This window comes from Nicotiana sylvestris, chromosome 1 (genome assembly GCF_000393655.2).
Source record: "Nicotiana sylvestris chromosome 1, ASM39365v2, whole genome shotgun sequence".
NCBI lineage: Eukaryota > Viridiplantae > Streptophyta > Magnoliopsida > Solanales > Solanaceae > Nicotiana > Nicotiana sylvestris.
In genome coordinates, this window is record NC_091057.1 from 36,471,825 (window position 1) to 36,498,127 (window position 26,303).

Genomic DNA, 26,303 nt, shown 5'->3' on the forward strand with positions numbered 1-26,303 from the left:
TTTCGCAAAATTTCAAAAGTAATAGATAGATGAGAAATATGATCATGAGATTGCTGGGTTTTGACGAGCATATCGTCTATATATACCTCCATTGTTTTCCCTAAATGTTCTTGGAACATTTTGGTGACCAACCTTTGATAGGTTGCCCCAGCATTTTTGAGACCAAAGGGCATTACTTTATAACAATAAGTCCCCCTGTCTGTGATGAAAGAAGTTTTTTCTTCATCACCAGGATCCATTTTGATTTGATTATATCCTGAGTATGCATCTAAAAAACTTAAAAGTTCATGACCTGCGGTCGCATCAATTAGTTGATCTATATGTGGTAAGGGAAAGGAATCTTTTGGACATGCTTTATTTAAATCAGTATAATATACACAAACACGCCACTTACCATTTTTCTTGGGTACAACCACCGTATGAGCTAACCAAGTTGGATATTTTACCTCACGGATTGATCCGATTTTTAATAATTTTTGGACTTCATCCTGAATCACCTGGTTTTTGAAAGCACCTTGTTTCCGTTTCTTTTGCTTTACTGGTGTGAAAGAAGGGTCCTCGTTGAGTTTGTGAGTCATCACATTCGGAGGTATCCCTGTCATATCAGCGTGGGACCAAGCAAAGCAATCTAAGTTAGCTTTTAAAAATTCGATTATCATACCTCGCATGTTCGTGTCTAAATTAGCCCCGATATAAACCTTCCGTTCAGGCTGTTGATCAAATAACGTCACTGCATCAAGCTCTTCAATCGTCGTTTTGATACTTTCATTCTCTTCAGGTTCTTGAACTGTGTCAGGCCTTGAGTCCAAATCTGTTTTCTCTTGTTCAGTTGAAGTTTGATCTTTTTTACTTTCAACTGTTTCCTGTAATTGCTATTTTGCTTTATTTTCGGCGTTCGTACTTGTTACAGCGTTGACATTTCTGGCCATCTGCTGATCCCCACGAATTTGACAAATTCCCCATGGTGATGGGAATTTGATAACTTGATGCAGGGTTGATGGGACAGCATCCATATCGTGTATCCATGGCCTTCCCATGATCATATTGTAGGCCATTTCCATATCAACTACCTGAAATTTAGTTTCCTTCACAACACCCATAGCAAAAGTTGTTAGTATTACCTCACCTTTTGTTACTACACTTGAGTTGTCGAAACCTGACAAGGTGTGCGCCTTGGGTAACATTTTGTCTTCAGCTTGCATTTCCCGCAGTACCCTTAGTAATATAATATTTACAGAACTTCCTGGATCAATCAAAACTCGCTTTACATTAGTATCATATACAAGTAAAGATATTACCAGTGCATCATTATGTGGAGTTGTTCACTCCTTCGTTATCTGCGTCATCGAACGAAATGCTTTCATTGTCAAGGACCTGCCGCACCCGTTTCCCGTGTGTAATTGTTACCTTAGAAACCTTGTTTGAAGCTGTGTAAGTTATGCCATGAATATCTTCTCCCCCGCTTATGACATTCACTGTCCTTTTGGGTGAAGGAGGTTGTGGTGGTTCTTGTCTATTCTTCATATAAGCTTGTTTTCCTTTCTCACTAAATAACTCAGTGAGATATCCTTGCTTTAATAGATGATCTACTTCACTTTGCAGGAATCTGCATTCTGAAGTTTTGTGCCCATGATCGTTGTGAAATTCGCACCAATGGTCCGGATTGCGTCTACTTGGGTTTGACCGCATTTCTTTCGGCCACCGTACCTTATATCCTATGCTTCTTAAAACAGCTACGAGCTCGGAGGTAGAGACGTTGAAATTATATCCACCGAATCGTGCCTTTAAACTCCTGTCATCATCACGTGATTCTTGTATATTCCTATCATTCCTGAACTTTGAAGAAGAGCTAGAATCCCGGTTCCTTGACTTTTGATCGTATTGTTGGTTATCTTGCTTCGACCGTGGGTCCTTTCCTGCGGGTCCCATATATGGATCGTACCTGTTTTTACCTGATCTTTTTTCGGAATCTGACCTTCGGGTACCGCCCCTTTCTTCATGATGGAGCTTAGGTACGGTATCTTCTTCGATTCGCAGCTTCGTGCTATACCTATTGTAAACATCATTCCATGTGGTTGCAGGAAATTCTCGAAGACTTTCTTTGAGTCGTCTCGTGGCTTCAGAACTTTTGTCATTTAAATTACTTGCAAAAGCTATAGCAGCCCAATTGTCAGGCACACGAGGTAGAGTCATTCTTTCACGTTGGAACCTATCAACGAAGTTTCTAAGCAACTCCGAATCCCCTTGTTTGATTTTGAAGATATCTTCCATCCTTTTCTCAACTTTTTGTGCTCCCGAATGTGCTTTAATAAAAGAATCTGCAAGCTCAGCAAAAGAATTAATAGAATTTTCAGATAAAAGAGAATACCAGGTTAATGCACCCTTGGTGAGTGTTTCTCCAAATTTCTTGACCAATACTGATTCAATTTCTTGTTTGGTCAAGTCGTTGCCTTTCACGCCAGTTGTAAATGCAGTCACGTGGTCACGTGGGTCTGTAGTACCATCATATTTCGGGATGTCAGGCATTTTGAATTTTTTCGGAATTGGAAGGGGAGCAGCACTAGGCTTCCATGGTTGTTGTGAGTATTTGTCCATGTCTACTCCTTTTTATTATTGGTGGAACTCCAGGGATTTGCTCTATTCGCTCATTTTGTTCCTTCAGCTGTTTCTGCAAGGTTAGTACTAAATTTTGCAAATATGAATTATTTAAATTACCTGGTCCCCCTTCTTGTGGTTCACTGGGGGTTGCTCCGTTTCCAGAATTATCAAGACCAGAACGGGGGTTCTCCAATGTATTATTATTAGGAGTCGGCGTAGGTGGCGCAGCAGGCAATCGACTAACAAGTGCCTGAAGAGCTTTGCCGACTTGTGCATCGATTAGCTTTTGCAAAGCTTCAGTTGTAACTCCTTCAAAATGTTCAGATTGCTCTTGTTGATCAGCACGGGATTCAGTAACAGGAGTGCCTTCACGAGATTGACGTGGTGAATTTAAAGGAGAGGGAACCACGGTATCTTGATTTTGATGTATTTGATTTTCATGGCTTCCCAATGTGTTGTTACTGTTGTTGTCGGCGTTATTGTTTGACATGGTGACGATAATAGATAAGATATAGCTTAAAAGGAAAGATTATCAGATTCCCGGTAACGGAACCAATTTGTTTAACCAAAAATCTGAGTCCTTGGTCAAAGCTAAAAGAAAAATTCGGGTTACTGATAATCAGGAGACAAAAAATAAAATACTTTTGAGAACAATGGTAGAGGGTAAATAGATAAGTATTTCAGTGTATTCTCAATAGTATATCGGTGTCCTTACAAATGATGATCCTTCTTCCTTTTATAGATCATTCTAGGTAAAGGAATAAAGCCTCAGCTTTAATGATATAATCATGAGCAATAAATGACATTAAATAGGCCGTTACACAATCATTCCTATTAAATACCAACTTTATAACGTATCAGACATTTAATAATGAATTTGGGCTCCTTTCTGTCATCTCATCCTTGCTTTCAATGCCTTCTAATCCGTTGGCTGCAAATAATTTAAATTGGCACGAGACTCGTATCTATACGTCGTCTCGTGCTTATTTAAATTCTTCTTCCCGTGGTTGTTTTCACCGTGCCTCTTAGTCAATTGCTGTTTCTTTGACCATTCAACTAATCCACGTATCATGCCACATCATTTTTAATATAAATTTAGTTTTTTTCCCAATACAAAGACCGTCTCTGGTGAACTGAAGTTTTAAATGAAAACACATACGTGCTTAAATAACCGGCAAGTCCTTCAGCCTCACAATTCGTAAAACTCAGTAATAGATGAGTACATTACCAAACATTATAAAGAATATGATTATACTAATTAATATGTATGAATAAAAAATCAATTAGTAATATGTGGATCATACTGTAGTTAAACTTAAATGAAAAACCTGACAATGCTACTACGGGCATGTTTGGTATAACGGAATCCAAGGAAATATTTTCTTGGAAAATAAGTAGTAATCATATTCATTTTGCAGTGTTTGATACGCAAATTAAGGAAAATAACTTCTCAAGAGTATTCATAAATAATTTAGATACAATAAACATGAAGCCATAAATTTTCGAACCAACAACCTTCCGAACCGCTAAACTTTCGAAACCGCAAACTTTTGAACTCGTTAACCCGTAAACTTTCAAACACATAAACCTCCGAATTCATAACTTTGGAACTTGTAAAATTTCGAACCTGTAAACCGAAAGATGAAACAACTAAAAATGAAAAATTTACAAAAAATATTTTTTTCCGGGGGGGAGGATGGGAGGAGAAAAAATAAAAAAACAAAAATTTAAAATTACAACCAAAAAAAGCAATTAAAAATATTTTTTTTGTGCAGGTGAGAGGGGGAAGGGTGGGGGCGGGAGGAGAGAGTAGCAGGTTGGGTGGTGACAAAAAAAAAAGAAGGGAAATCTACACAAATTACCCATTTGGGCCAAAATAATTACCCACTCAAAACGTTTTACATAATATACCCATGATGTCCAAAATATTTACCCGACTTTCCACTGACATTCCCCTTTTCCCATTGATTACTCTTTGTCTTTTTATATTTTCTCTCTCCAGTCTTTTCCTATTTATTCTAACTTTTCGCTGCCATTCTCTTTCTCCTATTGATTACTTTCTCCCTTTCTCCCATTAATTACTTTATGTCTTTTTGTGTTTTTCTTCTCATATTTTTCCTACATTGCATGCTATTAATCTTTTCAAAGTATGTGCTTTTGTTTGAAGACTTCAAGAGCCTCTTTGTATTTTATTTTCTCCTGCATTCATAGATTAAGATACCCCGATCCAAAACATCTCATTAGTGAGCTCCATGAATAAGTTAACTCTTCAATCATATACAGAGGTCGTCCCAAGATTTAAATTTAATACGTTCAGCTTTTAAGGTTTTTATTGAACTTATTATACTACTAAAATTATGGGTTCAAATCTAATACTTGTTGAGATTTTAATAGATTTTTACATATAAATCTATGTTTTGTGTCGCAAGTTATGAGTTCAGTTGAATCCGTATCCGAAACGCTACATCCGCTCCTAACCACATACTGCGATTAACTAACTCTGAGAACTATTGTTACTAGGACTTCTTATATGATACACAATCTAATGACAAAAAAAAAAAATACTTTTAAAAAAAAAAGAGCTAACGAAATGATATATTGTAATAATATGCAATATTTCAGTTGGAACTTAAATAAAAACATATTTACCCAACAATATATCGCTACGGTATCACATTATATTGTAAGAGTATACTGTTATACTACAACAGTATACTATAATAGTATACATATATACCGAAATGATATACTATGCAACTTTTCAGCAAAAATTTAAATTAAAACACAGTTACCCAATAATATACCGCTATTGTATTACAATATACGGTAAGAGTATACTATAATAGAGTATATAGTTATTCTGCAACGATATACTATAATAGTATATATATATATATATATATATATATATATATATATATATATATATATATATACCGAAACGTTATATGGGTAGGGTCGCGTAATTATTTTGTATGGGTAGAATCAGAGTAATTATTTTGGTTTTTATGGGTAATCCTGTATATATATCCCAAAAAAAGCCTTTTTGGAGAGAGGGATTGGGGTTGGGTGGGTGTGGGTGTGGGGGTATGGGATGGGTTGGTGAGGATGGGGAATAGGGTGGAGAAGGTTGACAAGGAGTTTTGGAAAATGTTCTCCCTTCTTTTGATAAGGAAAATATTTTACTCCAATTGGAGGAAAATGAGTTCATAAGGAAATATTTTCCAAAACATTCAAGCCAACAAACATGGAAAAATTAGAAAACATTTTTCGAAAAATGTTTTCCTTCATACCAAACACACCCTAAATAAGAAGCAAGTTGCATGGTACTATTTAGAGGTGTACAAACCGAACCGGAAAACTGCACCAAACCGAAAAGTCAAACCAAACCGATTAAAAAATCCGACTAAGTTTGATTTGATTTGGTTTGGTATTGAGTAAAAAAACCCGAACCAAATCGACATATAAATATATAATTTTTATATATATTTTTAAGATTTTACATATAATTTTCTTTAAAAAATGTCTAGAAATATTTGGGATTCTCTTGCGGGATATAATATTTAGTAGTATATGAAGTGCAACATATTTATTAACCTTAAATAATGGGTTGTATGATCACTTTCTTATCAAGTGTTACTGAAATGCATCAATCTCTTTGTTTTTTCATATTCATATCATATGTTAAGATCTATTAAATTCTTATATCTTTTTCGAATATGAAGTGCTTATTATTATTTAGCTATCATATTGATTTTTATGTTTAATTACTAAATTCGGTTAACCTTAAAAGTGTATATCAATGAAACATTATTGTTAGACAACTAAAAAAATAAGTATTATGTGTTACTAAGAAAATTCTCCCATAAGAATATTTTAATAGATAATATGTTTGTCAATTTTTATATTTTACTACATATATTTACTTATAAAAAATTTAACAAAGTAAAATTGAAATAATATTTAAGTAACAAAAAACTCGACAAAATCGAACCAAACCAAACCGATATAGTTGGTTTGGTTCGGTTTTGATAAAAAACGAACCAACCCGGTCCATGTAAACCCCTAGTAGTACTGTAGGAAGCGCATTAGACATTACAATTGCATGGAGCATGTCTAAAAAGAGAGGATCATTGGTTTTTTTCCTGTTAGTTTGAGTTATCTTCACGTAATAATAAGCTCATAACCGCATCATTGGTTTAATTCAAAGTCAAATATGCATATCGAAAAATAAAGGGAACAAAAAGATCAAGATCATCTTTTTTACATTTTTTTTCATTATTGTTCTTTCTGGTGGGGTGCAGATTTTCTTTCCTGTTTGCTGCAACTTGTCATGAATCGTAGCATTGATATGTGTTTCACACTTTTGATGCATATTTCCAATTTATACGCAAGCACACAATGTAGCATAAGCTACCTAGGTGGATTAGAGTTGCTAATTGATGACACGGTCCAGATTATGGGTATCTCGCAACTAGCTATGTACGAAGGCTTTGATTTTTTTGACTTTCTTAGTAAGAAAAAAAAAACGAATTATCAAACATGTGGCTAGAATGTAGATTTCGTGGAGATAATTGCACTAAGTCTGTTAAAGTGATACCACGGTCGAAAATGCAAAAATAATGAAAAAAGTTTAACTTCCATATACCAACGCAATTAACACGAGTTTCCTGCTATAACATGCACAAGTATACTGGCGTTACATTGTTAATGTATATAAGTTAAAGCGGTAAATAGGAAATACCCCCCCCCCCCCTCGCCCCCACATAGCATAACTCTACATAAGGCAGGGGAAGCAGAGGCTTTTGAGGAACACAGGGAAAGAACAAGTTGAGCAAAGCTACAAATACTTAGTTTTACCAGTTTTGTGGTGAAGTAACAAAAGAATGGCTACCAAACCTGGCATTCTCACAGAGTGGCCATGGGCACGCCTAGGGAACTTCAAGGTACTAATTTTCTTGAATAATTCTCAAAGATCCTTTCACTTTTGCAGTGCTCAAAACATCACCTATTTATACTACATCGGAAAGCATGTGTTTTGCAGTAATTAATTTAAACTCTCTTCTTTTTAGTTTCTTCTGCTGTTGGAAATACCTATCCCCTTTGAAATTGCACTGAGCTCCTTGTCCCACATTACCTAGTCTTTTCCTTCCTTCTTCGAAAAATATTCTTTGAGGGAACAGACACTACTAGAAATCCGCTAATTTGCGACCAGGAAAAGCGACCAAAGTTGGTTGCTTATTGGCCAAAAAGCGACCAACTTTGGTCTAAAAAGAAAATATTATTTTTTAAAATCTGGATATTAGAGACCAAAGTTGGTCGCTTTAGTATTAATTTTTTTAATTTTTTTTTTTAAAATAAGCGACCAAAGTTGGTCGCAAAATGCAAGAATTAATTATTTTTTAATTGTAGGCGACCAAGGTTGGTTGCTATATTTCCAGACATTATTTTTATTTAAATGGAATAGCGACTAACTTTGGTCGCTTTTTGAGAAATCTGGGTTCAATGGCGACCAAGGTTGGTCGCCATTTACCAGAAATTTGTTTTTTTTCCAGCGAAAAGCGACCAACTAGCGACCAAAGTTGGTCGCTTTTCTTGGTATATTTTTGGTAGAAAATGCCTGTATTGGCAGCTACACCACCTGTCAGCTTACCAAAATTCCTAAATAGGCATTTTATGCCAACAACAACAACAACATTAAAACTAACAAACTATAAAGTTCAATAGAAGTAACACATTAAGCTAACCAAACTAAGTTAATTGTTATTACAAGTCTATTCAAAAACCGATTGTATTTGTCTAGTTGAAAGTGTATAAAAGTCAAGGATTGTTTTGTACATCATTATCATCACCGTCTGATGAACTTTCACCAAGACGGTATCCAGAAGGGTGTACTTGTCTAGGATGGGAAGAACAATCACGGGGAGGGCGGGGGGAATGAGCACGGGGAAGGCGAGCCTCTGGAGACCAGGGAATCGGAAAACTGCCAGAAGCTAGGAGAGATTTGAGCTGCTCTTGCATGCCAATGTACTGAGCATCTATAATCTTTTCTCTCTCCTTGGCGGCTTCTAGTTCGGATGTAAGCTTTGTCACAGTCTCCCGCATAGAAGAGAGGCTCTCCCCATCAAGTTGCTCGGCTTGCGGGGAAGTCCCTATTCCTTGCATTCCACACTTATAGCGATGAAATTTCTTAGTAGGAAGCCCGTATACCTTCCCCCATTTTGGACCCGCAGCAGCCTACATCCAGATTCTTTCAGCATCCTCGTCCGAAGGTTGGATTTGGTCGCCCGACTCACTAAGTGGCTGACTGCGTATGAATTCCACCACTTCAGCTGTGAAGCGACCCTATAAGAAAAATTACATTGAATTAGTATTTCAAAATTCATATAAAAGTAAATCAAAATACTTAATGAAAAGTGAAAACTTACATGTACAGTCGAGGCTCGGCCCTCGACCCACCTTTCTTGATCCGTCTCTTTCTTCTTCTTTACAATATGAGTCTCCTTGAATAGCTCATCTTTGTTCATCGGACGCCCCAACTTCTTCTCCTGGAAACTCATAAATTTTAGTTAATAAACAGAATAGATATACTTTGAAAATTAAAATAAATTAAGCAATTACGAACCATTCTTCTCTTTATTGTCCCTAGGTTGATCGCACCTCCAGTGTGCAAGGATCCTCCCTTCTCAGATGCACGAGCTTTCTTTCCTTTTTCGCTCTTCTCTAAGAACTCTGCGGTAAGCCATTGCCTTTGCAAATCCTCCCATAAATTCTGAAGCAACCAGCCAGGCTTCTGGTTCAACTTTCTAGCTTTGGAGAAACAATGCGACAACCACTTGTGAGCTTTGAGATGAAAATTTGCAGCCACATCCACGCTATAGCGGTGTTCCCATACACACTTGCTCTGTATTTCAAAAGTTAAGTATTATGTGGAAATATCATAAATTCTATATTCGATATATTATACTTAGCTTTTGTTAGCTAATAATTATTCAAAAATTAAGTGCATTAACTGCTTATAATATAGTATATAGTATATTAGTGCATTAGCTAATATATATATATATATATATATATATATATATATATATATATATATATATATATATATATATATATATATATAAAAGCTATATTCGAATATATATAAAATCTATATTGGATATAATATTAGTTAATGCACTAATACTTAGTGTATAGTATAGTGTAAGTATATATATATAAGCTATATTCTATAATACATATTTAGATGGAAATATCATAAATATAAATAATTGTACTGCTTAAAAGAACATTTATACCTTAAAGTCATTGAAAATTTGCTCCTTCAGCGCGAATGGGAAATCACTCCAAGACGCATAAGAGCCATCATAAAACTTTCTGGTGACTTTGGTGATAATCCTTGTAGTAATATTACTAGGGATGAACCTGCAATTTAATAAAAAAATACATTAATATCTTAGTAAAACTGTACAAAACAATAAACATAAAAATAATAAATAACTCTTACCCATCACCCTCAGGGACTATGATGATCCTGCCATACTGATCGTAATGCACCTCCTCATCATCATCAGCATCACCGTCCGAAGCATGTATATCAGAGGCTTGTGTGGAAGGTGTAGGGGGTCAGAGCTAGTATCTCGTAGGCGAAGGCCTGAAATAGGTGGAGTTTTAGATGAAGATGGTTGCGAGCCCTGTGACTGCGACATAGCTGTATGGCCCACAAGTGGACGTGACACTGATAGCTGTGACCCGAGTGGCTGTGACCTGAGTGGCTGTGACACTGATGCCTGTGATCCATGTGGATGTGACATGGATCGATGCGATCCATGCGATGCAAATGGCTGCGATCCACGTGGTCGTGCGGTAGTTGGACTGTATGTCGGACGTATAGTCCTATGGCCCTGTGACGAAAGACACGGTGTCTGCACGAAGTTGTAGGGCTGGTGATGCTGTGGCAGCTCAGAATAGCCCTGGGGTGGAGGCAAAGTCATAGGCATAGGCATCTCTGAAGAGGCAGGAAAAGATGGAGGATTATCTTCTACCCTCCTCTTTGGTTTCTTAGCCTTTTCTCGACCCTTGCCTATCATCTGCATAATATAATACATATTTAGATTGAAACATATAAATAAACTAGCTATAAATGAGAGTTATTAAAGAAACCAACTTTTTAACTCTCATCAACGTATAGTTCCACGTCCGAGAATTCTTCTTCCTCACTAGTTTGAGCTTCATTAGTTGATTCTTCTTCCTCGTTTTCTGTAATTCTTACTTCATTTATATCAACTTCTTCCAATATGTGTTCAGGATGTTCCAAATCATTTTCTAAAACTTTGTCCACTATTTGGTCAACATTGGAGATATCGTTTTGATATGCAACATCTAACACATTCTCGACTTCCACCCTACCCACATACTTAGTTTTTATTACAATCCACCAATCGGACTTATTCCGCCGCAATGGATAAGGAGCATAATACACTTGCCTAACATTATGTGCAATTATAAAAGGATCATAGCGATCATACTCCCTCGTATGATTAACCTCAATTATGTTGTATTGATTGTGTACTCTTGTACCTCTTGTTGGATGTGGGTCAAACCACTTACATCTAAAGAATATCAATTTCTTATATGGCCAACATGTATATTCTAGTTCTATTATTTCTTTGAGCACACCATAATAATCAATATCTCCATCTTGGTTGCCATTACCACCTTGAACCCACACCCCACTGTTGTTGCTATTTTTATTTTTAGAGAATCCTATGTATGAAACTTATAACCATTCACAACGTACTTAGACATTGTTGTGACCTCAACCCCAGGTCCCCAAGATATATCTTTCAAAAATTGATTTACACAATTATTTGGATCATTTACCTACATATTGTTAAAAAAATTCATAAGTTAGCATAACTTCCAAACATTGTTTACCTACATAGTGTTAGAATATTTTAAGGAGAAACTTACAAATTGTTTGAACCACGTATCAAATCTCGTATATACAGCATCATGGCCAAATTGACCCACGAAATGACTGTGACACATCAAATATTTTTAGTAGTTGCATTGATATGTAATCACAGTAATTTTTATATTTTGATAACCACTAAATCAATACTTACTTGAGAAATGGTACAACTTCGGGACAATTTAGCAACACGTGAAGTGTAGCTGACTTGAACTCTATATCACTCAAACTTCTCTTTCTAACATCCTTAGAACATTTGCCTGGTTGATTGAATATGGACATAAGAGAATATAATGGATCATTCCTAAGGTCGACCGTGTGCCTGTTGGGCCTATTCCTAGCACATGGTACATTACTCTCAAAATAATAAGAACAAAAATGAGCAGTTTCCTTTGCAAGGTAAGCTTCACATATAGATCCTTCAATCCTATTCCTCTGCTTAACAAATTGTTTGCATTTGCCAATTGTCCTACATAATTTCAGGTTAGCCAAGAACATTCAAATAAAATAGAAAATTATATCAAATATATAATATTACCTCTCAAAGGGATACATCCATCTGCATTGAACAGGCCCTCCAAGTCGTGTCTCGTGTACAAGGTGGATTGAAAGGTGTTCCATCACATCAAAAAACCCACATGGAAATATCTTTTCCATCTTAGAAGAAGTTACACGAATGTTCTGATCCATCCGGTGTAGGTTTTCTTCCCTTAACGTGGAAGAACACAAGTCTTTGAAAAACAAACTAATCTCTGTGATAGGTTTCCAGATTCTTTCAGGCAAACCACAAAATGCAATAGGCACTAAAGTCTCCATGAAAACATGACAGTCATGACTTTTCAAATGGCTCAACTTCCCTACCTCCATATCAACTTTTTCCCCAAAATTCGACGCATAACCCTCAGGCATCTTCAATTTCGTTACCCAATCACAAATATGTCATCTTTCCTCCAAAGTGAATGCGTAACTTGCTTTGGGCTTGAATATCTTACCATTGTTTGCTGTCTGCAAGTGTAATTCAGGCCGCCTGCAATATTCTTGTAAGTCCATTCTAGCCTTCGGGTTATCCTTTGTCTTACCTTTAACATCCATCACTGTGTTGAACAAATTGTCAAAATAATTCTTCTCAATATGCATGACATCAAGGTTGTGACGGAGAAGATTATCCTTCCAATAAGGCAACTCCCAAAATATACTCTGTTTGGTCCAATTATGAGTAACACCGTATCCGGGGAATCTATAAGGTGGAGCTTCAGTAACTTTACTGAAGTTCTGGACCCTCTCCTAAATTTCCTCACCTGAAAGTATCGGAGGTGGATAATCATATTCCATTTTATTCTTTTTGAATGCATTTTTCATCCTTCTAAACTCATGACCCTCAGGCAAGAATTGACGATGACAATCAAACCATGATTGCTTTATGTCATGTTTCAAAGTGAACGCTTTACTATTTTCCATGCAGTAAGGACAAGCTAGTTCCCAGCAGTCATCCACCCAGACAACATTCTATACGTAGAAAAATCGTTAATTGTCCACATTAAATTAGCACACAAATTGAAACTCTGCTTGGTTGATATGTCATATATTTCAACACCGTCGTACCACAATTGTTTTAGCTCATCAATCAAAGGTTGAAAATATACATCTATAAAACTTTTCGGATTACGTGGACCGGGGATAATACAATTTAAGAATATATATGGACTAGTCATGCACAACTCAGGTGGTAGATTATAAGGTGTAAGAAAGACAGGCCAACATGAATACGGTGTCGCAGATACAGAAAAAGGCGTGAAGCCATCCGCACACAAACCTAACCGAATGTTCCTTGGTTCACTAGCAAAATATGGATATGTCCTATCAAAGTGCTTCCAAGCTTCTCCATCTGAAGGATGACACATAACACTAGGTGGTCTTCTATTTTCAAAGTGCCATCTCATATGATGAGCAGAACGCATCGACGCATATAACCTCTTTAGCCTAGGTATAAGAGGTAAATAATGCATCGCCTTGATAGCGACCATCTTCCCGCTGGAAAGCCTCTTAAAACGAGGCTTTTCGCAAAATTTACAACTGCTTAAATTTGCATCATCTTTATAATATAACATGCAACCATCTTCACAATAATCAATTCTCATTGACGAAAGTCCTAACTTAGAAACTAATCTCTTTGCCTTATAGAAATCACCAGGTAATTTCGGAGTCAACTAGTTCACGCATAAGGTTAATGACAGAGTCCATGGCTCCTTGAGAAATATTCCAATCAGATTTGATACTTAGTAATCTAACTGCAACAGACAACTCAGAGTGCGGACTTCCTTTTTGTGGTGGACGACTAGCTTCCTCTAACTTTTCATAAAAATGTTTTGCTTCATCATTAGGAGTTTGTTCAACATTTTCATTGGGCTCACCCCCTAAGTGCATTCCAAAAGCATCCGCAACCATATCATGAATTCTGGAATCACGATTTGTATTCTCTACCGACCTACTACTTTCACCAACAACCATGTTATGAAATATCCTATGTCTACCATCGATCTCTCCATGATTAGTCCACACAAAGTAATTCACTATAAACCCCTTACTATAAAGATGAACCTTAACTTCCTCCGGTTTTTCAAACTTCATACAGTCGCACCTAATACAAGGGCACCTAATTACTCCATCATTTATGTATGGAGGAAGTGACATTGCATGTCTAATAAAGTCATCAACCCCTTTTACAAAATCCTCCCGCAATCCCCGCCGATTAGGATAATTCCTATTGTACATCCAAGTATGATGTTCCATCTATATAAATAAAGCAAGAACAAATTAAATTAGTTAATTCATATCCTAATCTTTTTTTAGTTAACTAAAAGTTCAATTCATATCCTAAAAGTCCAATATGACCTTAAGTTCATAATTAATACATTAATAAACTCCTTCCTTTAATTCTTTTTTCTTATCTTATAAATGTATAATGCATAGTTTAAAGCATGAATTTAGGTACTTATTTAGGTATTGCTCCTCTTCTAAGACAATGAATTGTTTCTTTTCACAATTGAACTCAATATAAATTAATACAAGAACTAAAAGATTATAATTTTTACCTTAAGTTCATAAATCTAATGTAGTTCAAACCAAAAACCCTAATACTAAATAGACAAAAACTCTAAAAAATTACATAAAATTATATAGCAAAAATTAAAAATTAAAAAGCTAATAAGGTAGATTACTAACCTTGGTAGATTAAAAGGAGGATTAAAAATCAATGGTGGCAAGGGGTGGGGGACAACAGCTCCGGCGACAGTGGTGGTGGCGGACAACGGCTCTGGCGACAGGTTTAGCAGCGGCTCCGGCGTGGTGGCGCGCAGTCACAGTGGTGGCAAGGGGTGGGGGGATTGATTTGTGTAAGGGAAATAGAGAAGGGGGGAGAATATGTTGAGAGAGAGTTTGGGAAAATTTTGGGGTGAAAATAAGAGATTGGGAGGGGAAACCCGATTTTTACTCCTGGATTTAAAAATAGCGACCAACTTTGGTCGCTATTTTAAAATAAGCTATATATATATATATATAGCTTAAATTGAATTAAAATCCTAAATTTCTACTATATACATATCGAATATAGCTTATATATATATATATAAAGAACCCGTCCCTGTGTTCCGAGCGCTTCATGTTCTTATATATATATATATATATATATATATATATATATATATATATATATATAGAGAGAGAGAGAGAGAGAGAGAGCTTATATACTATATACTATATTATACCTATACTATACTATGCACTAAGTATTAGTGCATTAGCTAATATTATATCGAATATAGCTTTTATATATATATATATATATATATGCATATGAGTAGGTTATAATTCATTGTTAATATTATATATATATATATATAATTACATTTATATTATTTAGATAGTAAATACAAAAGTGATTTTTAATTTTGACCATTGTTGACCTGAAAAGAGACCAACTTTGGTCGTTAAATATACATAAATTTAAATTAGCGACCAAAGTTGGTCGCTAAATTTAAATCAGATTTATTTATATTTTATATAATATTTAAAATAATAATATAATTGTTAAACATTAGAACTGGGTCCCAGATTAGCGACCAAAGTTGGTCTCTATTTTTTTAAGCGACCAACTTTGGTCGCTAAATTTGAATTATATTTTTTTATAATTTTTTAAATAAAAATATAATTTCTAAAATTTTATAACTGGGTCCCATTTCTTGGCGACCAAAGTTGGTCGCTATCTGCTTACCCCTTAATTTGCGACCAACTTTGGTCGCTAATTTTAAATTATGTTTATTTATATTTTATACTTTGTTTTAAATAATACTATAATTATTATAATTTTATAATTGGGTCCCCCTGTAGCGACCGACGTTGGTCGCTAATCTCAGTATACCTTTGACCAAGCAAGTCTGACCGTGACCAAGTAGCGACCAACCTTGGTCGCTAATCTATATCAAATAATTATTTTATTATTTTCGCCAATTTAGCGACCAACTTTGGTCGCTTTTCTTGACAGACCAACTTTGGCCGCTAAAGTTTAGTCGCTTTTTTTCACAATTCTAGTAATGAGAGATGTACGGTTAGCCAGAAGAGAAACAAAAATACTTCATACTTATATTGTAGAATACCCCATATCTGATTAATTTGCACGTGTAACTTAAAATAATTTTGAGCAACCCTTGCCACTATAATGAAGGGAAGCCTTGGTAAAGTTGTTGTCATGTGACGAGAAGGTCACGGGTTCAAACCATGGAAACAACCTCTTGCAGAAGACTGCGTACAATAGAACCTTGTGGTCCGGCCCTTTCCCGGATCCCGCATATAGCGGGAGCTTAGTACATCGGGCAGCCCCTACCACTACAATGTCAACCTGTTGAATGGATTCAAAGATTTAAATATATACAAAAAACATTTGCTTTTAACCTATTTCTACCGTATAATTTTTCAACAGGGAGTATTCTATCGAACACCAAAATGCATGGAGCTCTGCCCTGCTTCCACGCAAATATTCTTTCTTATTACTAAGTGGTTAGTATTTTCAAAAGTTCTACAAAACTGTCTGTATTGGAGTAACCCACGTAGTACTCGTAAATAATTACTACTTTTTTGTGTCTTTTAAGGTGAAAGTGACTAGTTAACATCATGTTACACTATAACGTTTTCATAGAGCCTGTATTACGCAGTGCATGAAGTATGCATTGTCAATCTGCTACGCTAGCTACTCTACTTTTTTGTTTTACCTTTGCCCTAAATCATGAGGTTATTCTTGCTAGAATTCTGCTAACTACTCTCTTTTTCAAAATAATTTGTTCGAATTAAGTACTTGGTTTTGGCACCATTTGTGGGTCATAGCATATACACATACTTTATGAGCAAAGATGAAAGCCAGAGGGATCTTGTATACATAATTATACTCCCACTTCTGCTCTCGAGAGTGATTCACAACCAGATATGGATATCTCTATCCCGCTATAGGACTGCCAAGGGTAATAATCGGATTCTTGATAGGAGCATCGAATTTGATCAAGTTGACAGAGAAAGCAACTGGTATGAACTTTTCACCCTCACACTTTCATTGTTCGCACGCTATATAGTAGTAAGTGCTAACATACTCACCATTGTTCTAATAAATAGTTACTTGCACCTGGTGCTTACACCAAACTAAACAGTTCAACTTTTAGCAATCCAAATTAAAGTGAAATTTATATAACATAACCATGGTTATAAGAAAGACACATGTTGTGCATTTCTTAATTTGGTGTAAACATCAAGTGCCTGCGAATTTTTAGCACTGGATTCCCCCTCTTCTTTCCCCAAAGAAAGTTTAAAATGAAAGAGTACTATTTTGACTGCTTTGTACGGGAGGTTTAGGCAGCAAAATTGAACCCCTATTGGTTATTTAGGCCCTTTACTATAGATTTCCTGTAAGCGAAAATTGTTTGAAAGCTCTTTCTCATAATATAAGCTTTACCTTACAAAACCTCAACCTTGTACTTGATAGATAGTTTCTGTATCTACAAAGTGATCTAACAAAAGTATTAGACGCCGTAAAGTAAAGTGTACATGACATGATTGATTTAAGGTTGAATATATGGTTTTGTAGGGATGATCAGATCATATTTAATGGGCTGATATACTATATCGGATACCTGTTGCTGGAACAAGCTCATCACTTGCCTTTGTGGAGGACTGATGGAATCGTTATGATTGCCTTGCTTCATATTGGTCCTGTCGAGTTTCTCTATTATTGGCTTCATAGAGCTTTGCACCACCATTTTCTCTACTCTCGTTATCATTCGCATCACCATTCCTCCATTGTTACTGAGCCCATCACTTGTACGTTGTCCTTTCAAAACTGTTTTACAATCATTTTTTTTTATATTTTGTGATCAGGTCTTATAAAAAGATATTTTTATTATTTTGGCAGCTGTAATTCATCCGTTTGCTGAGCACATATCATATTTCATGCTCTTTGCTATCCCATTGCTCACCGTTACACTCACTGAAACTCCTTCTATAACTGCATTTGGTGCGTACATCACCTACATTGATTTCATGAACAACATGGGGCATTGCAACTTTGAGCTCATCCCTAAGTGGATATTCTCTATGTTTCCCCCCCTCAAGTACTTGATGTATACGCCCTCGTGAGTCTTCTTGCCCTATATTTCAACTAGCTTAATTTACTGCATTATATTTACACAATCATATCACATATAAGGTAATTGTAACTAAAATTTTATGATAAGTGTTACTCTAGTAATTAATAACCTTACAAAAATGGTAATTAATTGAAGTTTTGTACTTGTGAAGATTTTGTTTGTTCTTTTGCCACTAAGATCATTTGTGTTGATGGCACAGGTACCACTCACTACATCACACTCAATTCAAGACAAATTATTCTCTTTTCATGCCAATGTATGACTATATCTATGATACACTGGACATGTCATCAGATACATTGTATAAAAAGTCACTTGAAAGGGAAGCTGAAGTGCCTGATGTGGTGCACCTTACACATCTAACAACCCCTGAATCCATTTACCATCTCCGTCTAGGGTTAGCATCGTTGGCCTCGAAGCCTCAGTCCTCTAAGTGGTATTTCTGGTTAATGTGGCCTGCCACACTATGGTCGATAATGATCACATGGATTTATGGTCACACATTTATTGTCGAGAGAAATTTGTTCAAGAATCTCAAATTACAAACTTGGGCTATCCCAAAGTATCGCATACAAGTAAGTAAAGTAGTAGTATTATTCAAGATTGTTTCATATTTTGGATCCGTTGTTGAAGCGATTATTTATCCCGATTATTGATTTTGTTGCAGTACTTTATGAAATGGCAAAGAGAGATTATTAACAATTTGATCGAGGAAGCAATCATGGAAGCAGATCAGAAAGGCATAAAAGTACTGAGCCTTGGACTCTTAAATCAGGTAAGTCAAAATATATGAGAGAATTACATGATTCTTCTTAAACGTCTGTTAGCTATCACAAACATTGACTAATATTAGGGCGAAAAAGAATTGAAAAGAATTCTCCTCTCACCCTATATCCAATGTTTGTTGGCTGAACCAAAGAGAGTCTCAGTTGCACTAGTTAACACATCTAAATAAATGTAACTTTCCAGGAAGAGCAGCTGAATAATAGTGGTGAACTTTACATAAGAAGGAATCCTCAGCTGAAAGTAAATGTGGTAGATGGAAGTAGCCTAGCTGTTGCTGTGGTCATAAATTCCATTCCTAAAGGAACTTCCCAAGTTGTCCTTCGAGGCCGTTTGTCTAAAGTTGCTTACTCCATTGCCTTAGCCTTGTGCCAAGGAGGAATTCAGGTATATGTGACTATTAATCTCCTCCCCGATTTGGTTTGCTTTCTCTTAATTGTTGTATTTTTTTTATATATAGGTTGTCACGTTAGACGAAGAAGAGTACAAGAGACTTAAAACAAAGTTAACATCAGAGGCTGCAACTAAGTTGGTCCTGTCGAAATCTTATAATGTTTCAAAGGTACGTATAAACCAAAATACATCAAAAAGAATACAGTCCTGAATCTTGACAATTCATGACAATCAAAAGAGGTTCTTGATTATGCTGCAGACATGGCTAGTAGGGGATGGATTGAGTGAAGATGAACAATTGAAAGTACCAAAAGGAACATTATTCATTCCTTATTCACAATTCCCACCAAGTAAAGCTCGAAAGGATTGCTTCTACTTCAGCACACCAGCTATGATTACTCCAAAACATCTTGAAAATGTAGACTCTTGTGAGGTTAGAAATGCTTATCTAATATCCTTTATTATTTCTCTTTAGTTTTTTCTTGATCGTCTTACAGATCATAGTAAAAGAAATTGATCATGATTGAATTTATTATAATTCCAGAACTGGTTGCCACGAAGAGTGATGAGTGCGTGGAGAATAGCTGGAATTTTACACGCCTTGGAAGGTTGGAACGAGAACGAGTGTGGTAACATGATGTTTGATATTGACAAAGTATGGAAAGCTAGTCTCGATCATGGTTTTTGCCCATTAACCATGGCTTCTGCTACTGAATCCAAGAACTAGAGATATAGATTGTGTTTGATATATGATCATATCTTGGATCCGTGGTCAAGTATATCAGCCATTTGCATTAGGTGATCTTTCCAGAGCTCTGTATGCATTGTATAAGATGTAATATGAACAAATTTTGGAGCATGGATGGTGACTTCTATTGATTAACAAACTTTCTGTTAATCTCCCTTTACTTTCCCATTAACTTTATTTTCCTTCATTCTTCATTTTATTTCCAGGTTTTCTTTGTGACTTGAGAACTCCCAGTTAATAACAAATTTGTGACAAATGGTATCAGTGCCTCTTTTAGGGAGATTCCACTATTTTGTTTTATGATCTATTCACAAAGTTCCTATAAAAGATAAAGAGGTAATTCTTAAATGTGTCGGAGCAGATACTAAAAATTACTCTGTTCCAAGAAAAAATGCACACCACGGTATAGTCTTGGAAGTTTCTCTCTATACTCTGGATCATGCTTATTGATTGTAAACATCAGCTAGTAATAATCTCATCCACAATTCAGAGAAATGCCCAACCTACATCAAACAAAAAAAGAGCAAGATTTGACCTTTGAACATATCATAAATGCCATTTATAAGTGTTACTCGCTGCATCAATTATAAGCTAATAAAAATGAAAACTAAAATGCTCAAAGAAAACGAACATAGTATGATTTTCAAGGGATATTGTTAAATTGGCTAATTCTCAGCCATGATCAAAGAGATTAAGAGCAGAGAAGAATGAAGACAGAGCAAGGAGAAATCAATAGCTTCTAGATTGATCTAATCAGCATGCAGTTACAGAATTAATTTGTTATCTAAATAGCTACTGTAGCTATTAATATATAAAACTTCCTAACCGACTAAATTAACCCACTATAATAAATAACTGGCCCAACTAGTGTACAACTCAACCTTAGTGCACTATAGTGCATCTATATAGTTCCTTTACAACCCCTCAAGCTAGGAGAGATGAAGATATTCTTCATTCCTAGCTTGGATAGAAGATAACAGTGCTAAGCAACAGGAAGGTCCTTAGTCAAAACGTCGACCTGTTGCTCTAATGATGGCACATAGAGGGTGTCCATTAGACCTTGATGAATCTTCTTCTAAGTGAAGTGACAATCAATGTCTATATGTTTAGTCCGCTCGTGGAATACAAGATTAGCAGCAATCTGTATGGCAGACTTGTTATCACTATGCATAGGAATAGGCAAATGTAAAGAAACTCCCAATTCTTTGTATAGACCTATGAGCGAAACAATCTCTACCACAGTTATATTCAGCTTTAGCTGAGTTTCTAGAAATGGTTACCTACTTCTTGGATCTCCAAGATATGAGAAAGTCTCCAAATTTGATCAAGTATCCTGTAATTGAGTTTATGGTGTTGGGGTAGGAGGCCCAATCTGCATCACAAGAGGCCTGAAGAGTAGGAGAGTTGTGAGATAACATAAGGATACCAAGGCCAGAAGCCTGTTTGACATATCTCACTACCCTGATGGCTTCTTCCATGTGAGAGGCTTTAGGAGCATGAATAAATTGGCTCAGACATTGCACATCAAAAGCAATATCTGGCCTAGTGATGGTCAAGTAAAGCATTCTACCTATAAGTCTTTGGTAGCTGCTAGGATCCTCTAGTGGTCGATCAGAGGATGAACCAACATAGGCATCAAATTCACTATTGGTAAGCTTCTGATTCAACTCCACTAGTGCACCAAGTGGTCGAGCACCTGCTAACCCCATGTCTGAGATTAATTCCAGAGAATATTTGCGTTGATGCATCAGAATACCTTCATTACTTCTAGCAAATTTTATCCCCAAAAAATACCTGAGCTCACCTAGATCCTTGATCTTGAAATTTTTCCTCAGAACAACCTTTGTGGCATTAATGAGCTCAAGATCATTTTCAGTAATTAAGAGATCATCAACATAAATCAGAATCACCACTAGTTTGTTACCTGATTTTTTGGTGAGCAAAGAATAGTCCAAATGACTCTGTGCATAACTAGAAGCAGTCAATGCTGAGATCAACTTGATGTTCCATTGCCTGGATGCTCGTCTAAGCCCATAGAGGGACTTGTGTAACCTGCAAACTTGATGTTTGCCAGCTTCAAAACTGAAACCTTGAGGAAGGTCCATGTATACCTCCTCATGCAAATCACCTTGCAAGAAGGTATTGTAGATGTCCATTTGGTGTAAGGCCCAACCTTCAATGCAGCAAAAGAAACGACTGCTCTAACATTGACCATTTTGACAATAGGAGAGAATATTTTCTGGTAATCAATTCCCTCCTTTTGATTATAGCCCTTGGCCACTAACCTTGATTTAAATCTTTCAGCTTCACCATTTGCTTTATACTTTATCTTGTAAACCCATTTACTCCCTATGGTCTTCTTCCCCTTAGGTAGTGCTACAATCTCCCAAGTCTTGTTCTCTTCTACTCTAAATTTTCATTGCTTATATCCACTTGCTATCTTTGGCAGCCTTATGATATGATCTGGGCTCAATGATGCTGGAGACATGTGCCACAAAGTTCTGGTAGGGCTTGGACAGATGATCATAGCTGACCACTGCTGAAATAAGATAAAGGCATGTGTTTGCCCCTTTTTGTCCCTTGACTTGAGTTACATAGTCCTTGAGCCAGATGGGAGGCTTGCTGGCTCTCCCTGATTGCCTGACTGCATTCTGTATGGGCTCAATATCAACAAGTGGCTCCTGAGAAATGGGAGTTGAAGACTGAACATGTATATCCTGAGCTGGTGAAAGAGATTCAGCCATGGGCAAGACTTCATGATGTTGTACTTGTTATTCAATGGGATCAGTGATGAACCTGTCTACCTCCAACTCAGATTCTCTCTACACAGGTGATGGCTGGCTTTAATGAAATAGCAAGCAGTCTGGGTTGGAAGAAACAATCTGTGTGGGGGTTGGTGTATGTATGTGATGCAGAGAACTATCAAACAAATTAATAGGAGGACTCATATGTTGAAAAGGGTAGATGTTCTCATGAATTGTGACATCTCTACTAAGAAAATAAGATATGTTAGTTAAATCATACAACTTATACCCCTTTTGATTTTCAACATATCCTAGTAAAATAGATTTGATTTCCCTTGGGGCAAATTTATCTTTCTTTCTGACATCTGTGACATAGCAGAGACATCCTATAACTCTCACGTGCAACAAAGAAGGTGCTTTCCCATAGACAAACTCATAAGGGACTTGTTGTTCAGGACTACATATAGCAGCCTATTAATAATGTACACAACACCAATGATGCATTCACCCCAAAATCTAATAGGTAAGTGTCCCTGAATTCTTATTGCTCTAGCTGTCTCTAATATATGTCTGTGCCTTCTCTTAAGCACTCCATTTTGTTGTGGAGTGTAAGGGCAAGAGCTTTGATGAACAATCCCATTAGTTTTGAACAAATCACTACAATTGGAGTTGAAGAATTTTGAGCAATTGTCATATCTGAATACCTTAATTTTCTGACCAAATTGAGTAGCCACCATCACAATAAAATCCTTAAATAAAACTACAACATCAGATTTAAGATGAAAAAAATAAAACCAATTCCATCTAGAGTAATCATCAACTAATGTTAGAAAACACCTCATTCCATTATGTGTTGGCACCTTATAAGGGCCCCATACATCCATATGTAAGAGAGCAAACATACTATCTGTCTTGCTACTACTAATTGGAAATGGAACTCTTGTTTGTCTTGCTAATAGACATGTTTCACACTGAGTAATACAAAACTTATCAATATTCTCAAAAGTAGTGAATTTCCTAAGAACAAACATGGGAACATGACCCATTCTCTTATGCCAAAGTTATGCAGGTATACTGCCTATTACTGCTATAGACTTCATATCTTCAAATTGAACTGTCTTATTTTGTGAACACAGAACATACAACCCATCTTTCTCTCTACCAATCTCCTTCACCCTCCCACTGAAAAGATCTCAAAACACACAAAAATCAGGAAAAAATGTGATGTAATAGTTCAAATCTCTTGTTACTTTTGATACAGACATGAAATTGAACTTAAAAGCTGGCATACACAACACATATTTGAGGACTTCACCTCCTGTCAATGAGAAATTTCCAATCTGAGAGACACCTGCTGAATCACCAGTTGGAAGTTGCACCTGTCTAGATTTGCAACTGCAGGATTTGTGACTGATACACCAATGTTCAACATGGATTTATCACCAACCATGTGGTTAGTTGCCCCGGAATCCACAATACATTTCAAGTTAATTAATGTAGAAAATAAAGGTTTACTTGCCAAATTTACACTTGCATCAGGCATGTTTGCCTTCTTTAACACGGTTAAGATTTGACTGTATTGTTCCTTAGTGAAGAATAGTGCTACTGTGTATTCATGTGACCCGCTGACTGCTGACCATAATCTCTCCCTGCATTCACCAAGTTGACCTTCCTTTTCCCTTTGAAATCAGCTGTGTATCCTATCACCTTATAACAGTTCTCTTTCTTGTGGCCTTTGATCTGACAAACCTCACATTTCATCGGCTTGAAGCAATTTTCCCTGTTATGTCCTTTTATGTTACAATAGTCACAATACATTTTGTAATTTTTCCTATTCCTATGTCCCACTCATGTGCCTCCTTTTGTTGTGAATAAGGTTGTTGGTTCAATGCCATTTCCTCCCAAATTTAGCATTCCAAAAGTAGCTTTCTGACTGTCATCTTGCACTAGCATAACATATGCTTGATTTACACTAGGCATTGGTATCATAATAAGGATTTGACTCCTTGCTTGACTATAGGAGTCATAAGTCCCATTAGGAACTGCAGTAACCTCTGATTGCACAGATGAACCACATACTCCTTAGATTCATCACAATTACAAGAAGGAAAAGCAACAATTGAATCTATTTCATCCCAAAGGTCTTTCATTTTTGAGTAGTAAATAGAAATAGGTGAAACACCTTGTGTTAGTGTACAAATTGCTCGAAGAAATGATAGATTCTCCTCAAGTTAACTTTGTCAAATCTCTCTTGAAGATTATTCCAGACACGAAATGCATTTGAACTATAGAGAATTCCGCTGAGAAATTTGCACTTACATTGTTGGTAAGCCACGAAATCATCATTGCATTACAGCGATCCCACTGTTTCACCAGATCTCCTCTGTAATCTTTACGTCGCATTGAGCCATCTATGAAACCTAGCTTGTTCTTCACTAGCAAAGCTACTTTCATGGCTCGACTCCACAACGAGTAGTTCTCCATTCCGACTAGCTGAATTCCAATCTGAACGACTCCAGGAGTGTCGCCGACACCAAGGAATAAATAATAATTGTGGTCAATCATTGACGAGCTACCACCAGTGACTCCGCTTGAATCTATCACTCATATTTTCAGAAAATGTGTCCTTAATCTCCATTTAATTCAAAAGTTTAGGGTTTGCTTGCTACACTATCTCTGGATTCCTCGTTTTTCACTATCAATTCTGTGAAAAATCCCTCAATTCAGTAGCTAGTTAGCTTTGATACCATGTTAAATTGGCTGATTCTCAGCCATGATCAAAGAGATTAAGAGCAGTAGAAGAATGAAGACAAAGCAAGGAGAAATCGATAGCTTCTAGATTGATCTAATCAACATGGAGTTACAGAATGAAGCTGTCATCTAATAGCTACGGTAGCTAACGATATATACAACTTCCTAACCGACTAAATTAACCAACCAACTAACTACAATATACAACTGGCCCCAACTAGTGTCAAGCTCAACATTAGTGTACCGTAGTGCATCTATCTAGTTCTTTTACATATGAGTAAAAGTTGGCATGCCAATGTCAATTCCCAATTGCCTGAACCTAAAAAATCTATAATAATAAATGCAAGTATCCATTGTTAACTTTGGTATTCACTTAACGGATGGCAAAGCCAAATTAAACTTACCGCAAATGTCAAGAGACATTCAGAGCATTACAGTGCAACCAGTTATGTGAACATCCAGAATGATTTGCAGTATTCCCACTCTGTCCACTCTTACTACATAGCCACAACTATCGGTCACCGGACGCACAACCACAATTGCTAACTATTATTGTCATTATTATCGCATATCTTTTTTACTCTTCTCTAATTAAGGAAAAAATGGATTTAAATCGGAAATCA

General features: G+C 36.3%; 2 protein-coding genes and 1 long non-coding RNA gene across 6 annotated transcripts; 2 read left to right on the top strand and 1 right to left on the bottom strand.

Annotated features, from left to right (window-relative positions):
• The first annotated feature begins 7,377 nt into the window (after positions 1-7,377).
• Positions 7,378-20,340, top strand: LOC104228614 (very-long-chain aldehyde decarbonylase CER1-like). The gene is made up of 10 exons (XM_070146844.1): positions 7,378-7,544; positions 16,920-17,146; positions 17,703-17,935; positions 18,027-18,246; positions 18,461-18,836; positions 18,929-19,036; positions 19,231-19,431; positions 19,505-19,606; positions 19,697-19,870; positions 19,982-20,340. Exons 1-10 carry the CDS (start codon positions 7,485-7,487, stop codon positions 20,162-20,164), a joined length of 1,884 nt encoding a protein of 627 aa, XP_070002945.1. The 5' UTR covers positions 7,378-7,484; the 3' UTR covers positions 20,165-20,340.
• LOC138869276 (uncharacterized mitochondrial protein AtMg00810-like) lies at positions 19,980-26,298 on the bottom strand. 4 transcript variants are annotated; one of them, XM_070146894.1, is made up of 3 exons: positions 22,110-22,883; positions 21,470-22,026; positions 19,980-20,688 (listed from the first exon to the last, which is right to left on the bottom strand). In XM_070146894.1, exons 1-3 carry the CDS (start codon positions 22,152-22,154, stop codon positions 20,661-20,663), a joined length of 630 nt encoding a protein of 209 aa, XP_070002995.1. In that variant the 5' UTR covers positions 22,155-22,883; the 3' UTR covers positions 19,980-20,660. The 4 variants fall into 4 exon arrangements, 1 of the variants encoding a protein (XP_070002995.1); XR_011400017.1 differs by lacking the exons at positions 21,470-22,026; positions 22,110-22,883 and adding an exon at positions 26,085-26,298; XR_011400016.1 differs by lacking the exons at positions 21,470-22,026; positions 22,110-22,883 and adding an exon at positions 24,245-26,298.
• Positions 22,340-23,236, top strand: LOC104228590 (uncharacterized). The gene is made up of 2 exons (XR_711376.2): positions 22,340-22,427; positions 22,635-23,236. It is a non-coding gene; the product is annotated as an uncharacterized lncRNA (long non-coding RNA).
• Positions 26,299-26,303: the final 5 nt, after the last annotated feature.

What these genes read in the sequence shown, in the direction of transcription:
- LOC138869276 (XM_070146894.1), bottom strand. Translation starts at nt 22,154, where the DNA reads ATGCACAGAGTCATTTGGACTATTCTTTGCTCACCAAAAAATCAG. An exon ending in TTTGCTCACCAAAAAATCAG is followed by an intron (nt 22,027 to 22,109) that starts GTAACAAACTAG and finishes AATGCCACAAAG; the next exon opens with GTTGTTCTGAGGAAAAATTT. An exon ending in ATATCTTGGAGATCCAAGAA is followed by an intron (nt 20,689 to 21,469) that starts GTAGGTAACCAT and finishes TGTTTGATGTAG; the next exon opens with GTTGGGCATTTCTCTGAATT.
- LOC104228614 (XM_070146844.1), top strand. Translation starts at nt 7,485, where the DNA reads ATGGCTACCAAACCTGGCATTCTCACAGAGTGGCCATGGGCACGCCTA. An exon ending in TACTTGATGTATACGCCCTC is followed by an intron (nt 18,247 to 18,460) that starts GTGAGTCTTCTT and finishes TTGATGGCACAG; the next exon opens with GTACCACTCACTACATCACA. An exon ending in AAAATGTAGACTCTTGTGAG is followed by an intron (nt 19,871 to 19,981) that starts GTTAGAAATGCT and finishes TTATAATTCCAG; the next exon opens with AACTGGTTGCCACGAAGAGT.